At 38.9% G+C, this 26,564-nt stretch overlaps 3 protein-coding genes across 3 annotated transcripts; 1 reads left to right on the forward strand and 2 right to left on the reverse strand.

Annotated features, from left to right (window-relative positions):
* The first annotated feature begins 1,550 nt into the window (after nt 1–1,550).
* On the forward strand, nt 1,551–5,748 carry gmnc (geminin coiled-coil domain containing). The gene is made up of 5 exons (XM_043258352.1): nt 1,551–1,855; nt 2,927–3,098; nt 3,381–3,466; nt 3,566–3,682; nt 4,653–5,748. The coding sequence occupies exons 2-5, from the start codon at nt 2,933–2,935 to the stop codon at nt 5,451–5,453; spliced, it is 1,170 nt and encodes a 389-aa protein (XP_043114287.1). The 5' UTR covers nt 1,551–1,855; nt 2,927–2,932; the 3' UTR covers nt 5,454–5,748.
* Nucleotides 5,749–14,623: 8,875 nt separating this feature from the next.
* Nucleotides 14,624–16,327, reverse strand: LOC122358690. Its single transcript, XM_043258542.1, has 4 exons — nt 16,140–16,327; nt 15,835–15,990; nt 15,394–15,486; nt 14,624–14,941 (listed from the first exon to the last, which is right to left on the reverse strand). The coding sequence occupies exons 1-4, from the start codon at nt 16,239–16,241 to the stop codon at nt 14,624–14,626; spliced, it is 669 nt and encodes a 222-aa protein (XP_043114477.1). The 5' UTR covers nt 16,242–16,327.
* Nucleotides 16,328–16,353: 26 nt separating this feature from the next.
* On the reverse strand, nt 16,354–21,186 carry LOC122358691. The gene is made up of 2 exons (XM_043258543.1): nt 21,109–21,186; nt 16,354–17,138 (listed from the first exon to the last, which is right to left on the reverse strand). The coding sequence occupies exon 2, from the start codon at nt 17,122–17,124 to the stop codon at nt 16,354–16,356; it is 771 nt and encodes a 256-aa protein (XP_043114478.1). The 5' UTR covers nt 17,125–17,138; nt 21,109–21,186.
* Nucleotides 21,187–26,564: the final 5,378 nt, after the last annotated feature.

Below are 26,564 nucleotides of genomic sequence, written 5' to 3' on the forward strand. Positions count from 1 at the left end.
ATCACTTTACAGGATGTTTGACACCTCACAGTCCATGTCCTGAAGAAGCATTTATATGAAAAGTGATCTAAGTGATCAACTGTTATTGTGTTAAAAACTATTTATTTATTCATTGAAACCTTGATGTATTTTGTGTACTACACACGCTGATTCACTTCACCAAATGAAATCATTTAAATAAAAAAGCTCGCTTTATATTGCGCAGAAATTTAAAGGTATTCACGGCAACCTGACAAAATAAAAGTTTGGCTTAACTTGAAGACACTGTGCCAGAGATATTGTTCAATACTATTTGTTCAACTACTAAATTATGAAAACTTTTTTTTAAAAGGAATAATCACAAAAAAACATTTTACTGTTAATAGTAATAGTAGTTTGCCAAAAAAAGTTATTAATTTTTTAATAATTAAAATATAAATTGACAACCAGAAAAAAAAAAAGATGAATAAATTGTTTTTATGGGGCCTTTTAGGAAAAGTTGCACATGCGAAGATTAGTGCACTGTTCTGCAGAATCTGAGTTTCAGCATCTCTGTGGTATCAGGTGAGAGAGGACTAGAAGAGAAAGACAGAGAGTGAATGAGACTGGACAGAGGTTTCAGCCTGTTTAATTGGCAGTTATTGCGTAGTAAATTAAACACTATCCCCATATCCCTCCTCTGCTGCCTCCGCCTCCAGCTCCTTTCTACACACAGGCAAAACTGCTCCCGAAACCTGCACAAAGTCATTCTAAAAACCCTGCAATTAGTGCCCACAGGCCCCTATACATCTCAATGGAGACTTCTATTGTTGTTTATATAAAGGTGATAACAATTACTATAGACTAAACCTAATCCAAAACTACACTCCTACAAAAAAAACATCTTTATGGGTTTTTTTTTTTTTCAATTAAACACACCAAAGGCGGTTCGTTTTACAAATTATATCCTGCTAATATCCAGTTCAACTACATCACATACATTTAAAAGTCTTTATCGCTAGTTAAACTTGCATGGGTGCAAAATGTTGCGGAAAAACGCGATTACTGCATTTTGCATCTAAATTGCATTGATTTTTAAGACTGAAATGAAGACAGAAATAGTTGATGCTGGTAAATTAGTACTTTTAACGCATTCTAAAAAAGATATTTGATATTTATTCCTGCTACATGCGTGTGGAATACTGTTTAAAAACCATCATAACATGTAAAAACCCTCATAGAAACAAATCCCCTATCACCTTTTAATTATATAAAATATAAGCAGTTTCACTAGCCATAAATTCATTTAGCGATTTCTTTCCAAGCACAAAGTATAAAAAACCGACGTGACCAATAAAATTATAATCTTTCAGTTCTTTGGAAAAAAAAAAAAAAAAAAACACAACAGACTGACAGAAATACTCAAAAGTATGTTAATGTGTCACTCTGTGGTATGCACCTTTCATTTAACTCCGTGAGAGGGGGTCATGAACATGTCCTTTAGCTCGTTTGGTTAAATTAATTCATCATGCTTTTAAACTATCAGTTGAGCAATTATACATTAACCCACTGGACAGCGCGCAGCAGCCTGATGCGCAGAGGAACCCTCTACCTCTCCATCCCAAAGCGATAAAACCGTGCATTAGTACGATCACGCCTCTCAAGGCGAACAAACCACGCGCGCTGCCGTCTGCTCGAGCACTCGCTCGCTGCGCGTCTGCGATCCAACAGTCGAACGCGTCGCGCGTCATCGCTTTGACAGCTTCGCGTCGAATCAGGTGGCTGCTGCGCTCTGGATAGCGAGCGTCAAAGCAGTTTGAATGAAGTTTTGCGCACTTGCTTATTTGGGATTTTGGAGAGCTCGCGCCTACCCAAGCCATCCTGCCCCCCAAAACCGGTGAGTGCTTCTTATTATTTGATATCCTGGTGATTTAAACATTTTATAAACTGTGAATTCTCGTGGTGAGCTGGATTTACGCGCACCTGTGGAGTTTTAGTGGGTCTCCGAGTGCCATGTGCTCGATGTTTCCGATACATTGACAGTTATTTGACGTGCATAATTGGTAGACAAAAGCAATTTCAGCGCCAATGATAAGCCGTTAAAATGAGGGTATGTTGTTGCAGTTTCTGCCTCACGTGGATACACTAAATAAATGTCAGTCAGTTAATTACTGACTGATGGGTTTTGGGAATTTTTGCAGTTGCACGTTTTCGTAGATAACATCCTTTTCATTTATACATTTTTTCATCTCTATTGTTTAATGATTTTTAAAGAAATTAGAACGGACTGGATTATGAATGGATTATTTAGACATTAAGCACATATTAAAATATTTTAAATAAGAAATGGTTTCTCCGCAGGATCTAACTTTGGCACCCCTTTCTACGTTACTGATACACTGTAGTATCAATTAGCATAACCCATGCGTGTGTCAACAGCGTTTTCAAACTGTTAACCACAGAAGTTGGACTAGTCAGTTAAAGCGCACTAGTAGTCACATTAGACTTAGAGTCACCATGGCGACAGGAGCGCGCGTTTCTCGAGGGCTTTCCGCTAAGGATCAGTACTGGTGCATCGTCAAAACAAAAATTATGTCGTTGTTTACCATTTATGAAACATTTCATAACATAACACAAGTGTTGTTTAAAAAGTTGTATATTGTTGACGTTTTGGTCTCCGGTGCGCAAACTGATTGCGCAAGAGGAGCTTCAATGGATTCATAGAAAGTCCCTTGATATGTCAATAACGTGATGAGTAGAATATAACTGATGGGCTATTTAATAGATTCGAATGATTAGGCTACTTTTTCAAAACTTGTTTGAAATACGTAATATAATTATTTATGTCACAAAATGCAGTTTGGATGACTTTTTTGATGTTCGCACGCAGTTGCTACGTTGTCGTGACTTGCTTCAATATACTTGCTCAAGTGATAACTGTTTCGCCCTGTTATGATGGATTTTGTAGAGCACCATGCTGTCCTGCCAAGATCTGAGCTTTGCAGGAGGGCAGCGCTACGACTACTCCGCCTCGACGTCGGTTGACGGTAGTGTTGACGTTTCCACGGCAACGCTCGTCTCCCTCTGGGATATCGGTCCCCTGGACAACGCTGCCCGCCAGCACGAGCCGCCGCGGCGGGGTAAGTCCTGCAATATGCCGGGATCAGCGGCGCGAGAGGCTTCCCGCCTTGACAAACTGGAATTTTTCCATCTGGGATTTTTTTTTCTTAACGTTTTGTTAGCGTAGCTGTGGACTGTGGAGTGTCTGGCCACCTCCAAAGTGTTAGTTCTTTTCGGGCTCTTTCTTTTGTTTTTAAAGTAGCCTATTTATTTCATTGGTGTTTCTTTTTCTTTATTTCACATTGCTAGACCATTACTAATCGGGATAATGACCTGTGTTTCAATTTTATCGTTTGTTTTAGATGCACTGCCTGTGTCTGACCATGGACTGGGACATCGGCCCACCTGGCATGACCAACTGTCACCTCAACTGCAACAAAACAAACAGGTATTTAAATAGATCATAAATAGATTATAAGATGGTTATTTCTCAATCAAAACTGTCAACATATTGTTCATGATTGTGATAACATTTCTTCCCATAAAGCTCCAAGACACCCTTATGCAAAGAGAAGAAGAGCTGGCCAGACTACAAGAAGAGAACAACAAGCTGAAAGAGTTTTTAAACTCATCATATGTTAAGTCTTTAGAGGAAAAAACTAAGGTAAGAAACCTTAGAATATAACTATCTATCTGACAAGTGAAGATGGATGGATGGACAGACATATATTTTTTAAAGGTTTAGCTTGGTTCATCTTCACAACACAAATTAAGATTTTTTTTTTTTATAAAGTCCAAGAGCTTTCTGACCCTGCATAGAAAGCAATGCAACTGACACATTTATTATGAATTTTTGCAAAATGGTATTTCATGCTGTGTGTAACTCAACACTAAGTGAATGAGAACATCCTGCAAAGTTTTAAATCTGAAAGTGCACCATGTATACATTTATTGTTTCCCCAAAAAAAGAATAATTGAAACGAGTCCTAAGCCATTTCATGTTGAGGTCAAAATGAAGCATTTGCGTATTGTCCACTTACTTCTTTTCTCCTCTGTTGGAATGAAAATGCAATGTAGCTTCATAAAATTACAGCTGAACCACTGATGTTACATGGGCTATTTTAATAACGTCCTTACTACCTTTATGGCTTTGAATGTGGTTCCATGTCTATGCCGCCAGTTGTCTATGCAGGGTAAGAAAGCTCTTGGATTTCAACAAATTTTATTTGTGTTCCAAAGATGAACTAAGATCTGGTTTTGGAATGACACAAGGTTGAGTAAATAATTACAGAAATTTTTGTGTGAACTATCCCTTTAAGGGCCATTCACACCTAGGATGAGGGTAACTATAATTGTAAAAATTTAATTTTGATTAATAATCCACACAAAGTCCACACCACAATTATAACGATAGTAAAACAGAAGATCAATATTGTTAAAATCACTATCAGAATATTTTTTCCCAGTCGATAAACAATGAAACACTGAGAGCCAATCAGAATCCATTATCATGCATTGGTGTGGATGAAAATAAAGTTATTGTTCTTGGCTTGAACCGCTTGTACTGTCACTCATACCATATCTTTCCTCAAAATACATTTATAATCAATCGATTTCTTTTCCACAAATCCCAGAAACTACTTTCTAACGGCAAGGTTCCAGATGGTTCAAGACATCGAAAGAGAACCCATGGTGATTTCCGGAACCTGAGCCAGCTGTTTCAAAACGGTGAAGGAAAGCGGACTTGCCGCAATCTTTCTTTGGAGTTCTGCTCCGCTGAAGAAGTGGCAGCCACTCCACCTCTAGACTCATGGATACTAGAGACTCTAGGCCTGCAGGACGAGAACACCGTTGACCCAGAACGTAGTTTCAACACCATTTCTTTCAATTGTCCACTTCCAACAGAAAATCCTTACAGCACAACAAATGTGGACAATGCAGTCGGCTTTAGCCCTAATGCTGAGCCACGCTGCGACTACAGCAGCATCGTAGACTCATCCAGCAACTGCAGTCTGGACACCTCCAGCGGCTACAGCACCTCTCAGAGCTTGGGTTCAGATTATTCAACCCTAGACCCCTCAGCTCTGTACACCATCACATCTACAGGGTCACTGGTCAGCTCTCCACCAGCGATGACAACCGCTCAACACTTTACACCCCCACGAGCCGCCTCCACTCCATATCGTCCCCAGGACATAAGCCCTGCTCCATACTACAACACACCAGGCTGTGGTTCCTCCAGTCCACCAGGGGGCGACAGCCAACTTTTCACCACACCTCGTATGTCCCGTACCAGGACAGACTTGGCATTTAGCATGTCACTAAGTCCACAAAACAGTGTGAAGACGCACAGTTTCCCTCAAGGACAAGCTTTCACACGCAGAGACGCACAAGGGGGATGGAACTTCACATGGGTTCCTAAACAATGTTCCTAGAGATCTTTTGTTTCATTTTTACCAATTTATGAGGATTGACAACCAAACTTGCCCCATAGGTACAAGAAATGCAACAAATCTTCACTTCTACGGGTTATACATTATATATATATCTGACTTTGTGATATTAAGTCATACATTTGTATATATAACGTTTTTTATCCATTGTGATTGAATGGTTTTGATATTAGATGCTGGATGACAGAATTTATTAAAATCACCCATTTTTTCCAAAATAAATGTTTCTTTTTTAAGTTTTTAGAATTCTGAAACTGTAAAAGAAAATATAAAAATTTGTCTCCTGAATTATCATTGTCACCACCCTTACTGTTACAACTCTAACTAATACACAAACACAGCATATGTCACTATTTTAAGACACCTGGATCAAATACAGTTCGCATATGTCTTCTAGTGAAAATAATAGCTCACCGTAACAGAATAATTGTCTCTTTAATTGTGAACTGACGCATTACAAGTATCAACGTTGAGTCCCAAATCTTCTGGTGCTACGGCGTTAGCCATAACCTGTCATTCCCACAGCTGTCCCGCTTTCCTTCCCTCCTTCCCCTATCACTTTCCCTCCCTCTGTTTCTCTTCGGTACGTCTTCTCCATTCTCCCGCCACTGTGAGACAAAAGAGAGGGCCGGCCGGTCTCGAGGGAGACTTCCTCCCCGATCCGCCCCGCAGGTCTGAGACCCCCATGGGGGTCTAACGCGGGATACTTACACCCCTCTATCCCTCCCCTCTGCCCAGCTTCTTACTCTCTGCTCTGCCCTCAGGGAGCTGGGGACGGCAGGGAAAGTTTGGGCCTTGAGTTAGCCATGGAGAAGCCAGGGTGAGTGGTCTCTCTCTAATGACACGGTTAAGCCCCCTGCAGATGGCCTCCAGATTGAGAGGTTGACAGGAAAGTACACCTTGTGAGGTACAGGAGCCTGGAAATAACGGGTACAGGTGACAGAACAGGGAAAAGGAGATGATACATGGCTGGGGGTGACGAAAAGGGAATTTGGCAGGATGTGTTAAACAACCGACAGGTTGTGGGTGAAGAATAACAATGACCTAATTCAGAAAACGCAATTCAATATTATACACTAAATGTACATATGTTCACATATTTCACCTTAGATCAAACAATTGCTTGCTCCAATTAAACATCCCATTCAATTCAAGAGTTTTGGACATTCAACTCAATTGAAAATAAAGCGCTTGCAGTGATTTTTTTTTATGACTAAAAATAAGTTTGCATTTCAGCATAGCACTTCTGATTCCAACATCCCGAAGCCAGTTTGCTTTTTAAAGGGTTGTTTGGCTAAATGACAGAATAATGTTTGTCAGATAACCTTTTATATTTAGTATTTTGTGTTAATTGATGAAGATTGCCATGGTGAACAAAAATAATAATCTTAAACAGTGTTTTTAGGAAATGCCAATGGAAAAGTGCTTTTGAGATTTTGTCGAGGGAATCAGGGTAATGTTTACTTTCGTGTTGGCCCAAAAAAATATGCATCACTCTATTCAAGTATAACAGTACAAGTCAACTGGCACTGACTGTCTTGGTATCTTTACAGTTTGTTTGCCAAGATGAAGTGGATAAAGACTTGTTCACATTTGGATGTAATCAATTCAGCGTCCAGAGACTGGAAACCGATGGATGGTCAGTTCCATCCTTGAATGCTATACAGTATGGGTTTATGTGGGATAATTTCATTACAACTTGCTTACACATCAAAAAAGATCAAAATCATTATAATTCTAGATTGATTTTTTTTAATTCCTAAAGAAAGCCTCCGGTTAACTGGGTAGACAGAGAGGTGTAACATTAACAGCAGGCCTCCATAAAATTAACATAAATACAAAGAACAGGTGTTAAATGACAAACCCTGTACCTAAACATTATAAGTACAAGATCTAGCTGATTTCTGAGGGCAATTCAAAGACCCCCCAAATTATAGTTAGGTAAACCACACAACGATGGCTATTGATGGTTATTTATTATCTCTAGTCTCCTTGCTGTTTCATGCATCACTTCTTTTATAACCAAGAACACCTGGTGCATATTTTGTATTATCAAAATGAACTTTTGTGTTGTCTGCCATGATACAAACATTCTACTTTATTAGTAGAAAAAAGTAGTAGTATTACTCTCTTAAACTATATTATGCTCTTAAACTAATATGGGTTTCCCTTTGGCTAACAGAACTAAACTGTTCTACAACTCCTGGGATCATTGTTCAATTTCAAGTAGTAGTAATCGCATTAGCTGGATTTTATGGAAAGTAATGCATTGCATTGCATCACTTTGTGTCACCTGTGGTGGGGTTGCAAATTTGTAAAAAACGAGTTGAAGAAAACGCCTACATGTTACTCCCTTTTTCAATCAACATAGGGATACGAAACGTATCAGTGAATCAATGGGAAAACAAAGTAACTGGCATTACTTATTCGAATCTCGGATATTTTACTGTAAACTTCAAAGTAATACATTCAGTTTTGAGTTACTTGAAAAAAGTAATCTGATTACATAATTCACATTACTTATAATGAGTTACTCCCACACTGTTAACCATTGTGAGGCGAACTAGTTCAGAAGCAACGGCTATGCATACGTTCGGGTATGAGCAAACAATAAATCATAAAGTTGTTGTAGGTGTTAGACATTGGGTGAATACACAATAGAGATAAAGTTAACGTTTAAGCAGGCCGTGTGTGCCTCTCTAATTAAGGAAGCCCTGTTATCTTGATGTCTAATAGGCCTGAAGTAATACATCATGTATAAGGTAGAGAGAGTATGCCGGAATGCCGCTCTGCCCGGTGTAATAGTTAATGTGTTTCTATGGTTGTGAAGCTTGAGTAACTGTACACTGTAAACTACTGCTGCAGATGTAAAATATCTTCAAATCTTATCTTTTTTTCCCTTTTCATTTTTCTCTCATCTCTCATTTTACAAAATAAGTGCTCAGATACATTGTGGAATCCAGTATGCAGTGGCGTTTGCTGTGATAAACACTACTCAGTGTTTTCATTGCTTTCACAAAAATGGTAGTCGTAGTCATAGCCATAGTTTAAAGTTATCTTCAATATAAGTGACATTGATTATGACTATGGCTATGTTCAAAATAGCATGCCACTCACTTAACAGTAAAAACTAAACAGCATACACTTTATGATGCCTGCTAAAGTAGTAACATAGAATTTATGTAATAATGGCTACTGTTTTTGTCATTACATTATTATATTAATCCAGTTAATGGCATCCTGTAATTATCTCATACAATAATTTCACATATGTAATTACATTTTGCAAGAAAAAAGCACTTAGTACTTAAGTAAAAGTACTTATTTTTCAACTGTTGCATGCATGGAAATGTGTAAAAAGAAAGACATATTTATTGGAAGATATTTACACCCGATACACTGTGAATACACACACACACACACACACACACACACACACACACACACACACACACACACACACACACACACACACAATCTAAATATACTTACACATTAACAATAACATAACAGTAAAATTTTAGTATGCTATTTGAACATAACCATTAAGTGTCCGACTGACAGCGCCACCTACTGGACACAGTAATACACACACACACACACACACACACAGCAAAATCTGAAATAAGGTGATTCTCATTTTACTTTACGTCACTTTGATTAGGAGACGTTCAGACAGGCGAGGGAAAGAGAAAAAGAGAAAGACATTGCGTTGGTGGGAGATGGAGGCGTTTAAGTAACAATGCAAAACACAGAGGTGTAGCTGTAATATAATGAAACGCACAGAGAAAGCGTGACAGAGAGCAGTTAAACTATCGTGTGTTGGTGGGTGTATGTAGTGTTCCGCTCCGAGGATCGTGTTGCTGCTGTCGCGTGGCAAGTGTGCCTGACTGGAATGCGACGTGACCACATTATTACTCGACCCCTCGCGCAGCTGGAGACAGACATCTACCATATACTCGAAAACACAAACAATTATGTTCTTAGAACCGCTGCTATTGCTATTAGTTCTTATAAATAAAAATAATAAAGCGTCATTGTACAAGGAAGGACTTCATCGTTGTGGTCAAATCAATGATTGGCTGCAGAAAGACATTTGCAGCCTTGATCACCAGCCTTTAACCATTCAGCTGTCAATCAAATCGTTCATCCTTAACCGCCGCAGAGAGTCCATTGCACAATAGTGGAAGCTTATATCAACTATCAACCAAACACAACACAGACCACACATTTTCATAGGCGTTTGGACATTTTCACCCAGTGCATATCACTTAAAACGCTTTTAAGGCATGGTTACAAATGTACTTAATCTGTCTACAAACAATTTCCGTCAGGGCATTTACAAACATCATAGGACATAGATCTTACTTTTCTTTATGAATTACGAATAAAACATTCCACTACACCTCATCTTATGTTTTCATTTTGTGGTGAAAATTCATTAAAATATTTTTTTGGATAAAGAAATGACTCAACCCTTTGTTTCGCCAATGCTGATTTCACAGCTAGCATGACACATGATTTTGAATGTTTCAAAAAGTGTGAACATATATCTTGTTTGGAAATAACAGTGATGTTACCTTGAAATTTACCTTCCAACTCTCAGGCATGCTGGAGGAAGCATGATCTTCAATGTGAAGAACTTTCGAAAAAAAAATTAAACGTTGCTGATTATTATTCTATAAAAATATATAGATGTTAAAATGGTTTGATGCCATTTTAAAAGTAGCAAAAATAACTGAGCGTTTTAATGCAACCCTAGACTTATCTGAAGAAATGTACGTGAAACAGATGTATGTCACACTGATGTTCACTGATTTTATGAACCCTGGATGTTATCACATTTAGTTTAAATGAGTCACTGCTGTTCACTCAGCTGTCATATTTCACTATAGAGGTTTATGAGTGTGTCCTAGTACAGAGTCCCATGGGATAAATTTTCCAGACATCATGATTGGGACAAAGCTGTTGGTTTTTTGCGTAAGTAAACGCAAGTGATCGAATGCATGCACATATACACACATAAGCATTCAATACTTCAATAAACATTTATTGGTACTGATTAGCAAAGAGGAGGAAATAAGAGAGGAAACAGATGCAAAACATCAGCCTCGGGAAAAAAGACATTTTGAATAATCATTTCACTGAGCAACGATAAGGCATGCATTGATCTGTGTGTTTGTGTGATGCTTCTATCTATCTATCCCATATGACCTTTAAACTTTACATTCCTTAACTCACATCTGCTTAAGGTTGCAAATAAAATTTAAATATCAGCATTATAAAAACACATAAATGATTGCAGGTCTGTCTTTGTATAGCTCACATTAGAGCATTGGTCTCAAACTCACTTCCCGGGGAGCCACAGCTCTGCACGGTTTAGCTATAACCAGCTCCAAATCACACCTGTTTAAAAGTTTCCAGTGATCCTGAAGAGCTATATTAGCTGAATCAGGTATGCTTGATTAGGGTTGGAGCTAAACTGTGCTGAGCTGTGGCCCGGGAATTGAGTTTGAGACCAGTGCATTAGAGTGAAGTTGCACTTACATAAGATAGAAGATTTTAGAAGCATGTAATTTTAAAGCCCTTACAGATTGATAAACAGCTCTCTCTAGTGGAATTATGCGTAATTGTCTCAAGCAATGTCTACGCTGACGTTGGTTGTAGAAACAATTAGAAACCAGAAATTTCCTGGCAATTTTACAAATAATTTAAATAAAGTGACGTGTTGAATGTGCAGTTTTAAAGTATGAAGTCTTGAGTAGGTCTTTAATTTAGATTTTCCTGATAATGTGAAAAAAAACCCAAAACCAGTAAATTAAATTTATGACAGGATTCAGTTCCTGAATCACCACATCATCAACAAAACTAAAATTAAGAATATTTTTACATATTACTACAATTAGTAATATTTTAGGTTTGAAATCTGTGGAATTTAATTGATTTAGTAAGCAATTATTCAAAGCAAACCTTCTGCTACAGTTGCCAGTGTAACGGAGTTATTTCAGTGTACAGTTAAATTACTGCATAAATGGGGACAGCGCCATCTTTAGGGTGCGTAATAGCATTTGAGCCGTAGAATAAGGACCGCCCACAGCAGAACTGATGAGACACGCTGTGGGTGACTCGCACGTTGGATTTGATGAAGAAATACGAGTTAAAAAGTTATCAAAACACACAAATAGCTGTTGTAATGTGGATTTACCCCTTTGTGAACACGTTAGGGAACTGCTATTACCCATTTGGCGTCGAATGTATCGATTTTGTTTTTGATTTTTCCACAATCATAGCTGTGTGTTATCTTGCGTTTCATGTGGAGCAGATTTTATTCATTGTCCAACGAAGTCCTTATATCTACACGTTGTCTTCATTATGCAGGTATGTTACAGGAACGTTTGTGTTTTTATGTTTAATGTATATTGCAACTGCTAACTGTTAATCCGAATACACTATATGATCACAAAAAGCTAAGAGAGGAATACTGTTCTGAATAAAAAGCAGCGCTGATGATACACGCTGTGGAGCAGATTTTATTCATTGTCCAACGAAGTCTTTATATCTACACGTTGTCTTCATTATGCAGTAAGGAGGCCGCCCAGGCAAGACCGTCACATTGGTACCGTAAAGTTGTGATGCCGCTGTGTTGCCGGGGTCGTGGCTTCAAGCAAGCTGAGAGAGTTCACCGTGTTGCTGCATAGGTACTGGATGCATCAATCGTTAGTTGAACAGTTCGTCATTGATCTACAGCCTTTCCTGACTGAGAGACTGAGGTACTTTATCCTTTTTCACGCTGTTGGACTTTTATCACTCTGCTCTCTGATTTTGAGTCAGCGCTTGTATGTGTATCTTCTCTTGTTAGACACTGTGTTGCCCATAATGAGTGACAGTAATAGATACTCACATGACCACTTTACTCCTAGTCCTGTGGGTAGGGGCAGAGAAGTTTTAGGTTTTCCAATTCCCTTTTCAATCAACAGTCCCAGTGCTGATGTTACTGATAGTAGGCCTGGCAATGCAAGAAGGGTTTGTCCTCTGACAGAGTATGATGCAGCAGATATACAGTCAAATATCCATCGCAGAGTAGCCAGCACATCTACACCTAACAATGATAGTGTGCCTGAAATGTTAGGGTAGATGAGTACAATTGTTTATCAGATTGGCCAACAATTAGCAGAGAACATTGTCTCATCTCAGTTCATATAGCTCAGACACGACACGGCAAGTAAAAAACGCCCTTTTGATTATAGTACTGATAGCCCGTCAGGCATGGCCAGTATGTCACAAAACCAAGTGGTTCAGCACAGAAAAGTCAAGGAGTCACCTTCGTTCAGAGGAGATGGTTCATATACAATTGAAATTGAGGATTGGGAAGATCTGATGAGGACATTCTTTAAAAAGAACATAAGTACTGTCGAACACGTAGAGGAAATCCTTGTGCACATTCGTGGTAAAGCAAAGGATGTAGTCAAATTCTGGATCAGGAACTGTGACTCTTCGGTCTCCCCAAACTCTGTCTACAGCCTTCTGCGTAAACATTTCAGTTGTAGTCATTACTCACCTGTTCCTTTTGCTGATTTTTACACTACCTTGCCTGAGGAGGATGAGAATCCATACAATTACTGGCTAAGACTCAACAAAGCGGCGGATGTTGCCTCAAGGTAAAACACTTGACAAGCCCAGTGTTGAAATAGTCCACATGTTTATCAAACACTGCCCGAACAAAGACTTAGCCTTAACTTTCAGATCCAAACCTGTTGACAAGTGGTCAGCCCATGAAGTACAAGCTGTGCTCAATGACTATCAATCTGACTTATCATTCAAAGCCACCAGTACAGTGCATCGCAGCCAGAGTGACAGAGTTTCTGTTAACAAGATTGATGTTAATACAGTTCCAGTGCCTGCTCCTCCTGTGTGCGAACAGCAACAGAAAAGTACAGATTTCTCTGCTCTTGAGAAAGTCATCGACATGCTTGAGAAAGTCCTGCTGACCAATTCTAACAAAACTCCTAAACAGCTGTCTTACAGCAGACTTCCTAGGATTGAAGGTTTTGATGCTTTGCCATGTGCTATCTGTAACAATGCTGCCCACTCTGCCTTAACTCACTGTCGTGAGCATCGACTGTTTTCTGTGTCAGTCTCCAGTTCACTCCAGACGGTTCTGCCCTAGGCAGAGACAATCTCCTCAGTTCAATCAGGAAAACTGACGGGTCTGTGTGATAGGGAGGTTAGTACAGACCAGATTGATCCTCCCATATTTGTCACACAAGATTATAAGTCTATTTATGAGCAAAACAAACCCAGTGTCTCACCTGAGAAAACTGACGTCTTTCAGGGAATACAACAAGTCCCTACACTCAAAAAAATGAAACATTGACTTCAATTAATTTTTTCTTGTCAACAGGTTCCACGAAATTTAATTATGAAAGTTGAAAACAAATATTTCAAGGTTATTTAACTTCATGGGGTTGTTTTAAAGAGAAATAATATTCTTGACCCAAGCCAACTATTATCACTCATTTTTGCTCAACAAGAGGCATTTGAGTTTAACCAACTAAAGTCATTTGTGTTACATGGACTGGCAAATTTAGTTTAGATGGCATATTACATATTTGTCTATTCAATGTAAACTAATGATTTTACAAATAAACATTCAAGTTAAGCTTAATTAATCAAAACAAAATGCTTTCACTAAATTAAATTTTTACTAGCTAGGTTTAATTAACTCTAGTTTGTCAACAGGTTCCACACAAATTGTTTCAGTAAACTCAAGTTAACATTTGTTAGTTCCTTTAATAACCAACAGTTTATTAACAATGCAACTGTTTAACAAATTCTGTTTCACAAAAGAGGGAAAAAAATAAATAAAAATACAGAGGCATCAACTCTGGACACACTTTACAGGCATGCCAACTAGAACAGCAGTGTACGATACACAAAAAAATGAAAAGCTGTGTTAAATGCCACAAACTATGTTAAGTGCTCAAGGTTGGTTAACACACAAATTGTTTTAAAGCTTTTTTCATGCTTCACATGGCAAAGTAACATGGCACCCAGAACAGTGGTGTGTCACAAAAACAAAAAAGTATACAAACTTAAATGGTTTCAAGTTTAAAGCAGGTGGTTATGCTGAACAACACACGCTTATTGTTGGTTTACTCATACAGTTTGTTTTTAAGCATCTGTACCTTGGTTGAGAGCCTGGTAGCATCCAGCTGGAGGAAGATTTTCTGAAGCACCTCAAAAAATGTTTTCAGTTCCTGAGGATAACTGAGGTTCATTGCATATATGACACCCATTAAGAGTGCACATGCAGAAGCGATGTCTCCCAAGTCGTGAAGCACTTCAACACCCTCGATCACTATTCCAACATCAGCTGGCTTGGTGGTGGCATCAGCTCCCTCAACATTAATGCTGTAGATGCCAAAGACAACTTGTTCAAGGTCTCTCTCTGCAGAACAGCCATCTGAATCCTTTCCAAACACAAAAAAAGGACAACAATGAAATCATCAGCCAATTACATAATTCCAAAGAGCTCATTTACATTGGAGCTTTCTCTGTAAATGTTTTAAAATAGTGCTGGACAGTGTTTCAGCGGTTTGTTCATGAATCAGATACCACTTCTTCTCGGAATGTGTTAAATTATAAGGAGCAGCAATATTTTTTTGTAATGTAGAGAAGTAAAATAAAATAAAATAAATAAAATAAAAATATTCTAGTAGTAAATTGTTTGTTACTGACCAAAAAACTAAGTTAAAACTGAGATTTTTAATTGTTAAAATTAAATGATCAGATACATGATTTTGGTCTTGACCAAAATTGCCATTCCTACAAGCTATATGTGGAATATGTTAAATGGATATTGTGATATTCTTAAAAGCCCTAGGATACCGTTATCGCTGTAGTAATTGTTAGTATTACCTACCAGATACTCTTTGAAGAGACTGCTTGGATCCTCATTTAAATAGAGACAAAGTGCCTTAAGGAGGCACTCCCTCTTCTTTTCAACAGTTTCATTCTAAATAGGAAAAAAGTGGCATCAATATACATACTACAAACCCATTACACTTCTGTAATAATGTGAAATACAAGTTGTAGTTCTGTTCTTTTTGTTGCTTGTAACTTTGACTGTTCCTTTATAATGCTGATACATTGGTTTTCTCAAAATTCTGTTTATTTATCATAGTGTGCACAAAATAGCAAATTGGAAAAAGGGGGATTGCTGTTAATCTCAAAAGCTTTGTGAAATACAATCAAATTTTTTTCGTGTGGGGTATATCTGCAGATGATATTGGTTTCTGGCAAATAGCAGCACTAGACAAAATACTTATTCCTAAATGTTGTCTACAAAGTTATGAACTTGTACCTGTGCAGTCGGGGCAAAGGTGAGGTTAATTCTATTTCCTTTTGATCCACCAGTCGTCTTCAGCACTCTGATGAGCTGATCAGCGTGGTGGTCAAGTTGTCCAAAAAAAGTTGTTACGAGGGGAACAGTGGTAATCCTCAGAAATTCTGCTTCCACCTTTAAACAATGTCCACAAACAACTTGTTATTTTTGTATACAAAAAAAAAAAAAATGTAAATACTCTGTTACTGTTTTCTATAATTCTTTCACAGAGCCACCTGCATTATATAACAATGATTATGGATCTTTTAAGAAGTAATTTATACCTCAGGCACAGTAAACAGTCCTGGCCATCTAGTCTTGAACTCTGCAATCATGGGTTTGTCTCTGACTACCTCCTGTCTCCTATACGCAAATGTTTTGGCCATCTTCTCCTTGATAACAGAACTGTTGTATCTTTTTTTTACCTCAGACAACAGTGACACTCTTTCACCTTCAAGGGTGTCCTGGGACTCTCCAGCAGGATAGGAGGGCAGAAATTTACTTCTGCCTTTCTGGGTTTTTAATGTTATAGGCTGGCTGGCACTTCTCTGCAGGTTTGTGCTTGAGGGAATTAATGCTTATCTCTGGGCACCCCAAGTTTCTTAGCTTTGTCCTGTAGTTGGCCATTTTGTACTTGAGGCTAATTTTCCATCCATAGTAACCACTAGAGGATCCTTGTTCCCTCAAACATGGGTGAGCTTTTATTAAAGCTTCAGCAACAGATTCTATTTCCAAATTTGAAGGATACGCCTTGAACTTAATTATTTGCTCAGCCAGACTTTCCAAGATGTCTGACTTCAGTTTGTGGCTGGGGTTTAGGAGAACTCCGCTTGACATGAAGGCCTGGTTTGCACTTCCTAGTTGAATCTCCACATCATATGGAAACTTTGGGATTTGAAATTCTGTAGGCCACTGTGATCGAGCAGTCGCTGAGTCAGGGGAGGAGAGTATTATTGTGTCGTTAGAGGACAAAGATGTGTCTTCACCGCTCTGGTTCAAACAGCCTTGACTGATATCTAAATCATCTGTCAACGAAATGACTTTCACAGTACTCTTGTCTTGTATATCACTAATCTTGTTAAGGTTAACATAGTTATTATCAAAATCAGTGTCCATGTACTGGAGTCTAATGTCCCCCTCTATATCAAATTGATGTTTGATCTCATTTGAAAGATCCTCCACAGATTTTGGCATGCCCGATTCTATGGTCAGCTTTTCAGCATTATTGGCACCGAAAACAATCCGCAGCTTCACTGGTGCAGCCATCATGCAAACACTTCAATCTAAAAAAACAAAACAAAAACACACAAAAAATAAAAACGTTGTGTGTATAAAAGAATAAATTAAAAAGTCAGCAACTTGTTTTATAAAACCTGAAACAAATCATAAAGCAAACATGGGCCGTATACACAAAATTAAAGTCTCTTCACATTAAACCCTAAATATGCATTGTAAAATTAGGACTGACATCGCTCTTATTTCTAGAGACATGCAGGAGATTCCAAATTGCTTGTAGTTGTGACAATGAGCCTGTGATAAACTTGACAACCACAATGACGGCTGGGATTGACTCTAGCAGTGCTGTGACCCTTAAGAGTAAAAGCAGTTACGAAAGTGGATAAATAAAATGTGAATACGGCCTCAGGTTGAGCCATGTACCCAAGACAGAAGTAATCCACCATGTGACAAAGATGTTAGAATAGAAAGTAAAGCCAAGGTTGCTATAGGATTGAAAAGATCTGCCCATAATAATGCCTTGCATTGCCTTGGTTAGCAGTGCTTTGTTAGTTTAATTCAGACCACTATAATTACAGCAATTCAATTACAACTAATTTGCCACTATGCTTGAATGAGACTTTGAATGTTGATTTTGTTGACATTTGTTCAGAAATTCATTTAAATAAATTACATGCATTATCTTGTGCATTTACTATGGTTACTTTTCTCTTTCCCAATTTCAGACTAAATATCAACAAAACAAGACAGTCTATAGACATGTACACACAAGTGAAAAGTAGGGGTGTAACGATACGTGTACTCGTTTTGAACGCTTCATGGAGTAAATTCCAAATGGAAGTGAACATTCCTATTCCTTACACACTTCCTAGGACAGAGCCCTTGGAGCTTGGCATTTAGGCTTGAGTGAGCAGGGCACCTGAGAAGATGTAAATGTTTCCCCATCTTCTTCAGCTGGCATGTTCCCGTGACAATGCAGCACACAGAGACATCTGTTGATTGACACTGTGCTGCATTGTCAAGGGTGGTGTAGGGTATAGGAACAATCACTATTTGAAATTAACCTGTGAATCATTCGATACAAATGTGTATCATTACACCGCTAGTGAAAAGTTAGAGTAAGGTGCTCATGCTAGTGATAATTGTACATTTCTAAGAGTTAATAACAACAGCTGTAAAAACACCTACTTTTGATATAAGGTTATCTTTTAAATGTAACCAGTCGCAGTGGCCCAACGAAGTAGTCATGTAGTGGGTACTTCTCTGGCAGGGCATCATGTGTTATCAGGATCATTTTACCTGTTGTACATGGTTGCAGTTCAAAGGCCCGGTAGTGCTCCCTAAACCAAGCTGAGAACTTCTTGACTAAGAAATTAACTGTATCCTGAAGTACACATATCCTAATTATCCGTCCAAATTCAGGCAGTCCATCAGCAAATTCACAGATGACTATCATTCCGATTCTATAGCAGATCCCTTTGGAATCCACACTTTTAGCCATGTTTACTTCTGTCATATTTGGGTACCTCTGTTGGATAGGTAATGATACCTCATCTTTTAACACCTCAAGGGGAACTCTTGATGCACCTGAAACTTCAAAGCCAGGTTTACGTGGAGTTGATGAGTGTAAGTGACAGGCAATCATTAGCTGGTGTTTCTTTGCCAGTGTTAAAGCAACATTCTTGAAACACTTGGTATGATGAGCAACATTTTTAAAAAAGCTGTGTTTGCCCTCGAATCGCATGGTCCACATGCCAACCAAAGGGCCAAAACACCTAATCATGTGAGGGTAGTGCTCCAGGTAATGATGTTTTGGCAAAAGTTTCTGATTTGGAAATGCTTCTTGGTATTTCTGCCTGTGATCAGAAATTTTGCACTGAAGATACCCAATGGATTCTTCTGTATGCACCTGGGCAACAGCAAGTTCCACTATCTCTTTTAAATCCAAGATAATCTCCCACACTAACTCCCCTTCAGGTATAACATCTCCAATCATGAAAGGCAACAATCTTAAGAGAGTCCAGTTTTCAGCAGCATTGCCACCGATTGTGTTTTTGCTTTTAAATGACTGTGGCACAATATGGGGGCGGTTTTTTTTATCGTCTCCCTCATAGGGAAAACTGAGGATTACCTTGTTTAGAGTATCCAAAGAAAAACATTTTTTGGCCATTAACATACCCAGACACTGCGCAAGTTCCACTGGAACGAGACCCTCAAACAGATCATGGAGTATATCAGGAGGATATCCAGTTGTGACGTCAAAATGAGAAAGACTCTTTGTCAGCACACATGCCCTTTTTACTCCAACACAAGGTTTTCCACTCTCCTCTGCAATTTTTACATGTTCATTGTGGCTTTCTTTACATCTTGGAGGAAAATCTCCTGAGAGGACCTGCTTGGACTGAATGTTACTGAAACTCCCTGTGCAAAATCGACATACGTACTGTCCAGAAAAATTCTCTACAAAGCCCGCAAGCCCATGAGCACCCAGATTGTCTGCAACTACAGACTGTACTGTGCCTTTAACATTTTTTCCAATCTGTGGGACAAATACTCCATGCTCTTCCAATACAACTAAATCATGCAAGAGAGGTTCAAGCACTTTACCATATCCATAAGTCTTGATATGGCTACTTTTACACAGCAAAGCCAGAAAGATGGATGACAAAGAGGACTGGTGGCCTGGGGGTAAGTTGCTTAAAATCCAGTACATAGCACACAGTTTGTGCTTTGTTCTAGAAGTTCCTAGAGGATTACAAACTTCAAAGTCATCAATATAAAGAGTGACACAGAGTTTCAATTCCCCTTCAGATAAGAACTGATTTTGTTTAAAAAAACTCCCCATCTTGAAATGACTTGTATTCTTCTGCAGTTTCATTTGAGTGAGAAGTACAGTTTGCAAGTACATCGTCAATGACACCATCTTTGCTAAGGAGCTGCTGCAATGACTGCAGTAATGGTACATATTGGTAGGTATGTTTGCTGTCCTTATTCAAAACGTACTCCACTGGTTCAACTACTTGGAACTTCTCTTTGAAGTATTTTTCCCGCTTAAAAGCAGTACTAAGTGGGCCCTGATTTCCTACAGATTTTGTCAAGGGGTTAGAGACGCATGCTGCAGAGGCCAATTCCGCAATGTCTGCCTCACTAAGACCAAAATTATGCTTGGTACAAAAATCTGAGACTATGGCATGTAATGCAGGCAGAGAAGCAGAACTCATAAGAAAGTGCAGATCCTGTAAATGCTCATCAACTGCACTACTGGGAACATGGTGTATGTTTTCAAGCTTAAGCAGCACTGCTGCCAATTTCTCCTCTATTGTCTTCTCATCTATTTCTTCTGTCTGAAAAGTAGAGCGCACCTCTTCTAATTCTGCACTTTCTTCATGTTCATCTGGAAGGCTTGGAATTTCAGGACTGCATCTTACTGTAAGTATTCCAGGTTTAAAATCACTGTAAGAATAACCAAGGTGCTTTCTATTTTTATGCGATTTAAATGTCCCGTAAATATTTGTTGCAAACATACAATCTTTGAACATACAGGAGATGGTTTCATGGGATTTAAGATGCAGATTTATGTGACTGAAATACTCCTGATCATTTGCAAGTTCAGCAAATGCACAAACTTGACATCTGAATGTAGCTGATGATGCTTGCCGAGATTCTGCTGAGAGACCACTTAGAGTCCGCTTAGAGTCTTTGTTATGGATTCTACAGAGGTGTGATCTAAGGGCATTCCATGACTTGAAAGTACATGGACAACTGGTATATGGGCAAGGATATGGGTACCTACGGCCATATTGAGGATGTTTTAACCTATAATGTTTTAGCAACTGACACCTAGTTGAGTGCTTTGAACCGCAAGCTTTACACTGCCACATTCAATATCTGTAACAAGTACACACCACCAAAAAAAACAAACAAAAAAAAACACTGATTTCAGTTAATAGAAACTTAGCTTGCAAAATAATAATAGCAGTAATAATGGTAAACATTATTTGCATTTGTAGATCTTACCTCCTGTGAGTAAAGCACCTTGGCAGGAACACAGAACAACTTTCATTAACGACCTGAAAAATGGCAAAGGATAAAAACAAACATTACAATTTGATAAAGATTTTGTGAAATGTAATTAAATGAACAACTACAAACCATTGCAATAATCCCACTTTGTAATTTATCAAAAGTACAACAACAAATTGGGGGAAAAATAAAAAAATATATATTAACCTTTGTTCATTTGAACGTAAGAATTTAGTTTTAGTCAGATGGACACCTAGAGGTTAAATTTAGTACTGCAAATTGAATGGGGAATGACTGTAGAATTGTTTTTCAAATTAACAAGTATGTTAACTTAGTACATTTTTAAAATATATCTGCAAACATATTGTATTTGTATGCTTTAGTAGAGACAAGAACTTACAACTCACACTAGAGTCAGAAATATGAAAGGAAAGTTACACACTTCAGGCATACATTTGGACATTTAGTAATTCCATTTAACGTGTAGAATAACTACACGCCAAAATACCAAATATAGCATTATAAATGTTGCGCTCATTTTATATAATGAACGCCTTAAAAAAAAAAAAAAACAGAGCGAACGAACACGGAGCCGTTTTCCATGAGCAAAAATAGAAAACCCGGAGTGGATTTCAAGTGGAATGATTAACAGAACGCTAAGTGTGCGAGAAAAGGGGAAACGTGCTTTCGTCCGCTCCAGGCTTTTATCACATCCCCTCATTAGACTGACGACGCCTTGTCTTTTCAAAGACGTTTACTACACTATTTGAGAAATGTAATCCTACTTACAGCATTAAGGTAATGAAAGGTGAATATAAAACATTAAGGACAGACAGGAACCCTGCTATTCACAAAATAATCCGACGTAGATTCGCCACCGTTAGCAGAAATCCATCGTGGCGATAAATAACTAATCCATAAACTTCCTTAATACTTTTCTTTTCGCCCAAATAATGGGAATATGCAGCGAACCAGGCTGTTCCACGTGGCTAAGCCAGCATGGTAACGTCAGCATGTTTAAGACGAAAGAACTCTAAAACTAAAGCCAAAAAAAACATCGTTTATTACAAATAAAAAGCTCAATACTGTTGGAAAAACAAATATCCTCTTACCTTTACCAGACAATAATAAGGCAAAACGTCCCTCTGTCGAAAATGAAATCAACCGTGGGGTCACGCAGGTGTGCAGAGAATTGATTATCTTTGAAGTTCTGGCGCGACTTGCTCTTCTTCTTTGGCGTTTCATTGCAGTTGGCGGTGCACTATACTGCCACCCTCTGGATGTACGATTTTTTTACTCAACATGAATGGTTTGTGTTTAGAAAACGCGTTGGGATTTTGTAGAGTTACCTTGAGACATAGTTACGTTCACCTTAATCGAAAAAAGCATTTAAAGTCAACAAATACAATTATTATAATTAAAATGAATGTAAATGTATTATGTAAAGTGTACAACCTTCCTTGTTCATTTTTTTGAGTGTACAGCTGATTCATTATTTTACACTACTGTTTATGTAGAACATGGACTGTCTTTCACCACACTACTTGACAGTGGTTCAGTGGCCTGCACTCTTAGTGAAGCAGCTGAAGCCAGGTTGTTGGAAAGAGTTCCTACTTTGTCAAAGTATTCTGCCAATGATGTGGTGGTCATCAAGTCACACCAACTGCAATGTATGATCTGCCCATCTCTGCCTATGGATGTAAAATGTTAATACCTGTGCTCATTGTTCCAGGCCAGACTGATGAGATGATCTTGGGCAGCAATGCCATCAAAGGCCTGTTGACTCTCCTGAAACATACGGATGACTATTGGAAATTGATGCCACTACCAAACGTCAATGGACAAGACGAGTGTTTGAAGTTCATTTCTTTGCTGTCCAACACACAGAGATGGAGAGGCGATCACGTACTTGACAAAGTTCATGCACAGTGTGATGCTTCAACCCCAGAGCGAACATCTTGTGTGGGGCAAGCTTCCAATCAGCACTGCAACATCTGTGGGAAGCACAGTGCTTGTGGAACCTACCCAATCGAAATCCAGCCCTAAGCAGATCATGGTTGGTCGAGTTATTACAAATTATTTTGCTAGTTTGCTATGCTATCTTGATGATCTCATGGTCTTTGCCCCCAACAAGCAAGTTGCACTTGAAAGGCTGGAAATGGTGTTCTCAAGACCCAAGACCCACAATCTCAAGCTTTCTCCTAAAAAGTGCTATTTCTTGAGAAAATCCGTCAAGTTTCTTGGCCATGTCATTTGTGAAGATGGTGTCAAAACAGACCCTGATAAAATAAAAAAAATCACAGACATTAAAGCAGTTGACTTGATGGACTCTGACAGAATTACTCCATGTCACAAGAAAATCTGATCATTTTTTAGATATGGTATTATACTTCCAACATTTTTTTAGAGTGATGTTCTGCCAAAGCCAAGTTTTTGTTTGATCTCATCTCTTAATACAGGCACAAAAGGTTCTATAGGCAGGAAGAGGAGGCTCTACTCAAAAGATTCACACACCAAGCTCTCTCCTACAGATTGGACTGACAACTGCCATAAAGCGTTTGACACCTTTAAAGGAGGACCTTCTCACAAGCGTAATGCTAGCACACCTTGACTTTAACCATGAATTCATACTAGCTATAGATGCTTCATTTGAAGGCTTGAGAGCTGTTCTCTCTCAAATCACTGAGGGCAGCACTATGGCTAGATAAGTGGCATTTGCTAGCAAGACACTGTCCCATTCCCTGATGAATTACCCATCTTACAGGCTAGAATTCCTTTCGCTTAAATGGGCGATATGTGACAAGTTTCAGTATTGGTTGAAGGGTCGTCATTTTACAGTTTGGACGGATAATAATCCCCTCACCTACATACTCACTAAGCAGAGACTTGATGCTTGTGAGCAGTGCTGGGTTGCTAAATTAGCTTCCTTCAGCTTTGACCTGGACTACGTACCTGGCTCTAAGAACATTGTCTTACCACTCACTGCTCAATCAGGTCAATGGAGTCGTAGACCAAGTCATCCAAGATTCTTTGACTTATCACTCACTGCCAAGTACTTAGTCCTGTTGATGGTCCTTCTGAAGAGACTAGAGTTTGTGGCCAAGGTCAAATCTCAGGTGCTTTGAGTTCACAGGATGTCACTGCAGTGTTGGGCGCGCATTGTTCTGTAGGTTTAGGACGGATGATGGGTGTGGAATCCATTCCATGATTCTTTAATGTGGACCAGACTAATGCACTCAATGTTAGCACTCTGTCATCTGCACAAGAGCAGGACAACACTGTGAGCAGAGTACTTTTTTTACATCCAACGACACCGTCGTCCTGACAAGCATGAACGTGCTAGTGAGCCTTACCCTGTCATAAGGCTTCTCAAACATTGGATTAAACTTACTGTCAGAGATGGTGTGCTTTTCAGAGTCAAAAGAGACAATTACATGAATAAAAAGATGCATCAATTCATTGTTCCAGATGTTCTAAAGCAAGAAGTGCTTCATGGTCTGCATGATGCTGCTGATCATCAGGGACGCTCCAGGACACTCTCGTTGGCCAGGCAGAGATTTTTTTGGACAGGCATGGAACGCGACATAGTGACTTATGTGAGGAATTGTATACGATGTATTGTAGGAAAGACTCCTGAACCAAAAGATTGTGCCCCTCTTGAGAACATACACGCCTCAGAGCCTATAGAACTTGTCTGCATTGATTTCTGGACAGCGGAGCAAGGTGACAATAGGAGCGTGGATGTTCTAGTAGCAACAGACCATTTCACCAAATTGGCTTACGCTTTCCCTTGTAAGAACCAGTCTGCAAAGCAAGTTGCTCATCATTTGTGGAAAAGTCTCTTCTGTGTTCATGGGTTCTCTAGGCATGTGCATTCGGATCAAGGTCCGAGTTTTGAGAGCAAATTGATGGAGTTGCTGGATATGGCAGGTATAAAGAAATCACATACCACTCCTTACCACCCTATGGGAAATGGAATCACTGAACGTTTTAACAAAACCTTAGGGAACATAAGATCCTTACCATCCCAGTCCAAAGCCAAGTGGCCACAGTCTTTGCTCGTCATGCAAGGATCTACAATCGTAAAGTAAAGGGATCACCTTTGACTGTTGGTGACAGAGTACTTCTGGCAAATGACAAATTGCCAAAGATAAGTGGGAGTCCAATCTCTATGAAGTAATGTCAGTAAGGTCACCAATTAATGTTTATCGGTTAAGAGACACAGAAACAGGCAGGGAAAAGACACACAAGAATCTCTTGCTCTTTGTAAATTTCTTATATAAAGATGATGAAACTGCTTTACCATCTCAGTCTTGCCTGATCATTCTGACAGTGACGCGAGAACTGCTCACTGGATTATACAGTCTGATCAATCCAACCACCCTTAAAGCGACAGTGACTTTGTCTGGACTCAGTGGATTTGTCTGGAGTTCAGTGTTCATTGGATGTTCAGGATTCCAATTCAAAGGTAGACTCTGATACCTGTAACTGCTCTATACCCACTGAACAGGGATGTGATGTGGGAAGTGATATGTCGCATTTGTTAGATAAGGGACTAGTTCCTGATGAAGACTTCCTCACAGCCAGAATTCCTCACAGCGCTCTTCGACTATGCCAGTTTTTCCACCTTCAGTCAATAGCCTTGTTCCGGATACAGTTAACCCTGTGATTTGCACTCAACCAGAACCCATTCAAACAGACACGGTTAAAACTAGGGCTGGTAGGACCATTAAACCTCCACAAAGATTGATCTGTCAGATGAATAATCAGTCTGTGCATGATTTTTCACCTTCTGTGATTTCTCTCTTTGATGTAGTGAAGAACCTTTTTCACAGGTAAATTTAGGAGTTGGATTTTGTCATTTTGAGCTTTGGTTATCCTTTTAAGTCTGATTTTTTCCATCCTTGAATTGTGCATGTAAAGAGAGGTGTAAAGGCCATCACTTTAGTCTATGTTTTAGGAACTTTAGGAATTTTGTTTCTATGCACTTTAGGAATTTTGTAGTTGACATTAGCACTGTTATGTGTCAAGGATATTCACAGTTTTATTCTTGTTTTTTTTTTTTTTTTTTTTTTTTTTTGTCTAGTTTTCTTACTGTGTATTCGCTTCCCAAGTTTAGCATAATTTAAGGGGGGTGCATGTAACGGAGTTGTTGTATAGTTCAATGTATAGTTAAATTACTACATAAATGGGGACAGCACCATCTTTAGGGTGCGTAATAGCATTTGAGCCGTAGAATAAGGATTGCCCACAGCAGAACTGATGAGACATGCTGTGGGATTTGATGAAGAAATACGAGTTAAAAAGTTGATGGTAAATGTGGATTTACCCCTTTGTGAACATGTTAGGGAACTGTTATTACCCATTTGTTGTCGAATGTATAGATTTAGTTTTTTCCACAATCATAGCTGTGTGTTTCATGTGGAGCAGATTTTATTCATTGTCCAACG

This window comes from Puntigrus tetrazona, chromosome 15, assembly GCF_018831695.1.
Source record: "Puntigrus tetrazona isolate hp1 chromosome 15, ASM1883169v1, whole genome shotgun sequence".
Taxonomy (NCBI): Eukaryota; Metazoa; Chordata; class Actinopteri; order Cypriniformes; family Cyprinidae; genus Puntigrus; species Puntigrus tetrazona.

Bases quoted from the DNA above. Each gene is read 5' to 3' on its own strand.
- LOC122358690 (XM_043258542.1), bottom strand. From the start codon at position 16,241: ATGGCCAAAACATTTGCGTATAGGAGACAGGAGGTAGTCAGAGACAAA. The intron at 15,991-16,139 runs GTATAAATTACT...CATTGTTTAAAG, and splicing joins GACTGTTTACTGTGCCTGAG to GTGGAAGCAGAATTTCTGAG. The intron at 14,942-15,393 runs GTAGGTAATACT...GTGTTTGGAAAG, and splicing joins GTCTCTTCAAAGAGTATCTG to GATTCAGATGGCTGTTCTGC.
- LOC122358691 (XM_043258543.1), bottom strand. From the start codon at position 17,124: ATGATGGCTGCACCAGTGAAGCTGCGGATTGTTTTCGGTGCCAATAAT.
- gmnc (XM_043258352.1), top strand. From the start codon at position 2,933: ATGCTGTCCTGCCAAGATCTGAGCTTTGCAGGAGGGCAGCGCTACGAC. The intron at 3,099-3,380 runs GTAAGTCCTGCA...CGTTTGTTTTAG, and splicing joins GCACGAGCCGCCGCGGCGGG to ATGCACTGCCTGTGTCTGAC. The intron at 3,467-3,565 runs GTATTTAAATAG...CTTCCCATAAAG, and splicing joins AACTGCAACAAAACAAACAG to CTCCAAGACACCCTTATGCA.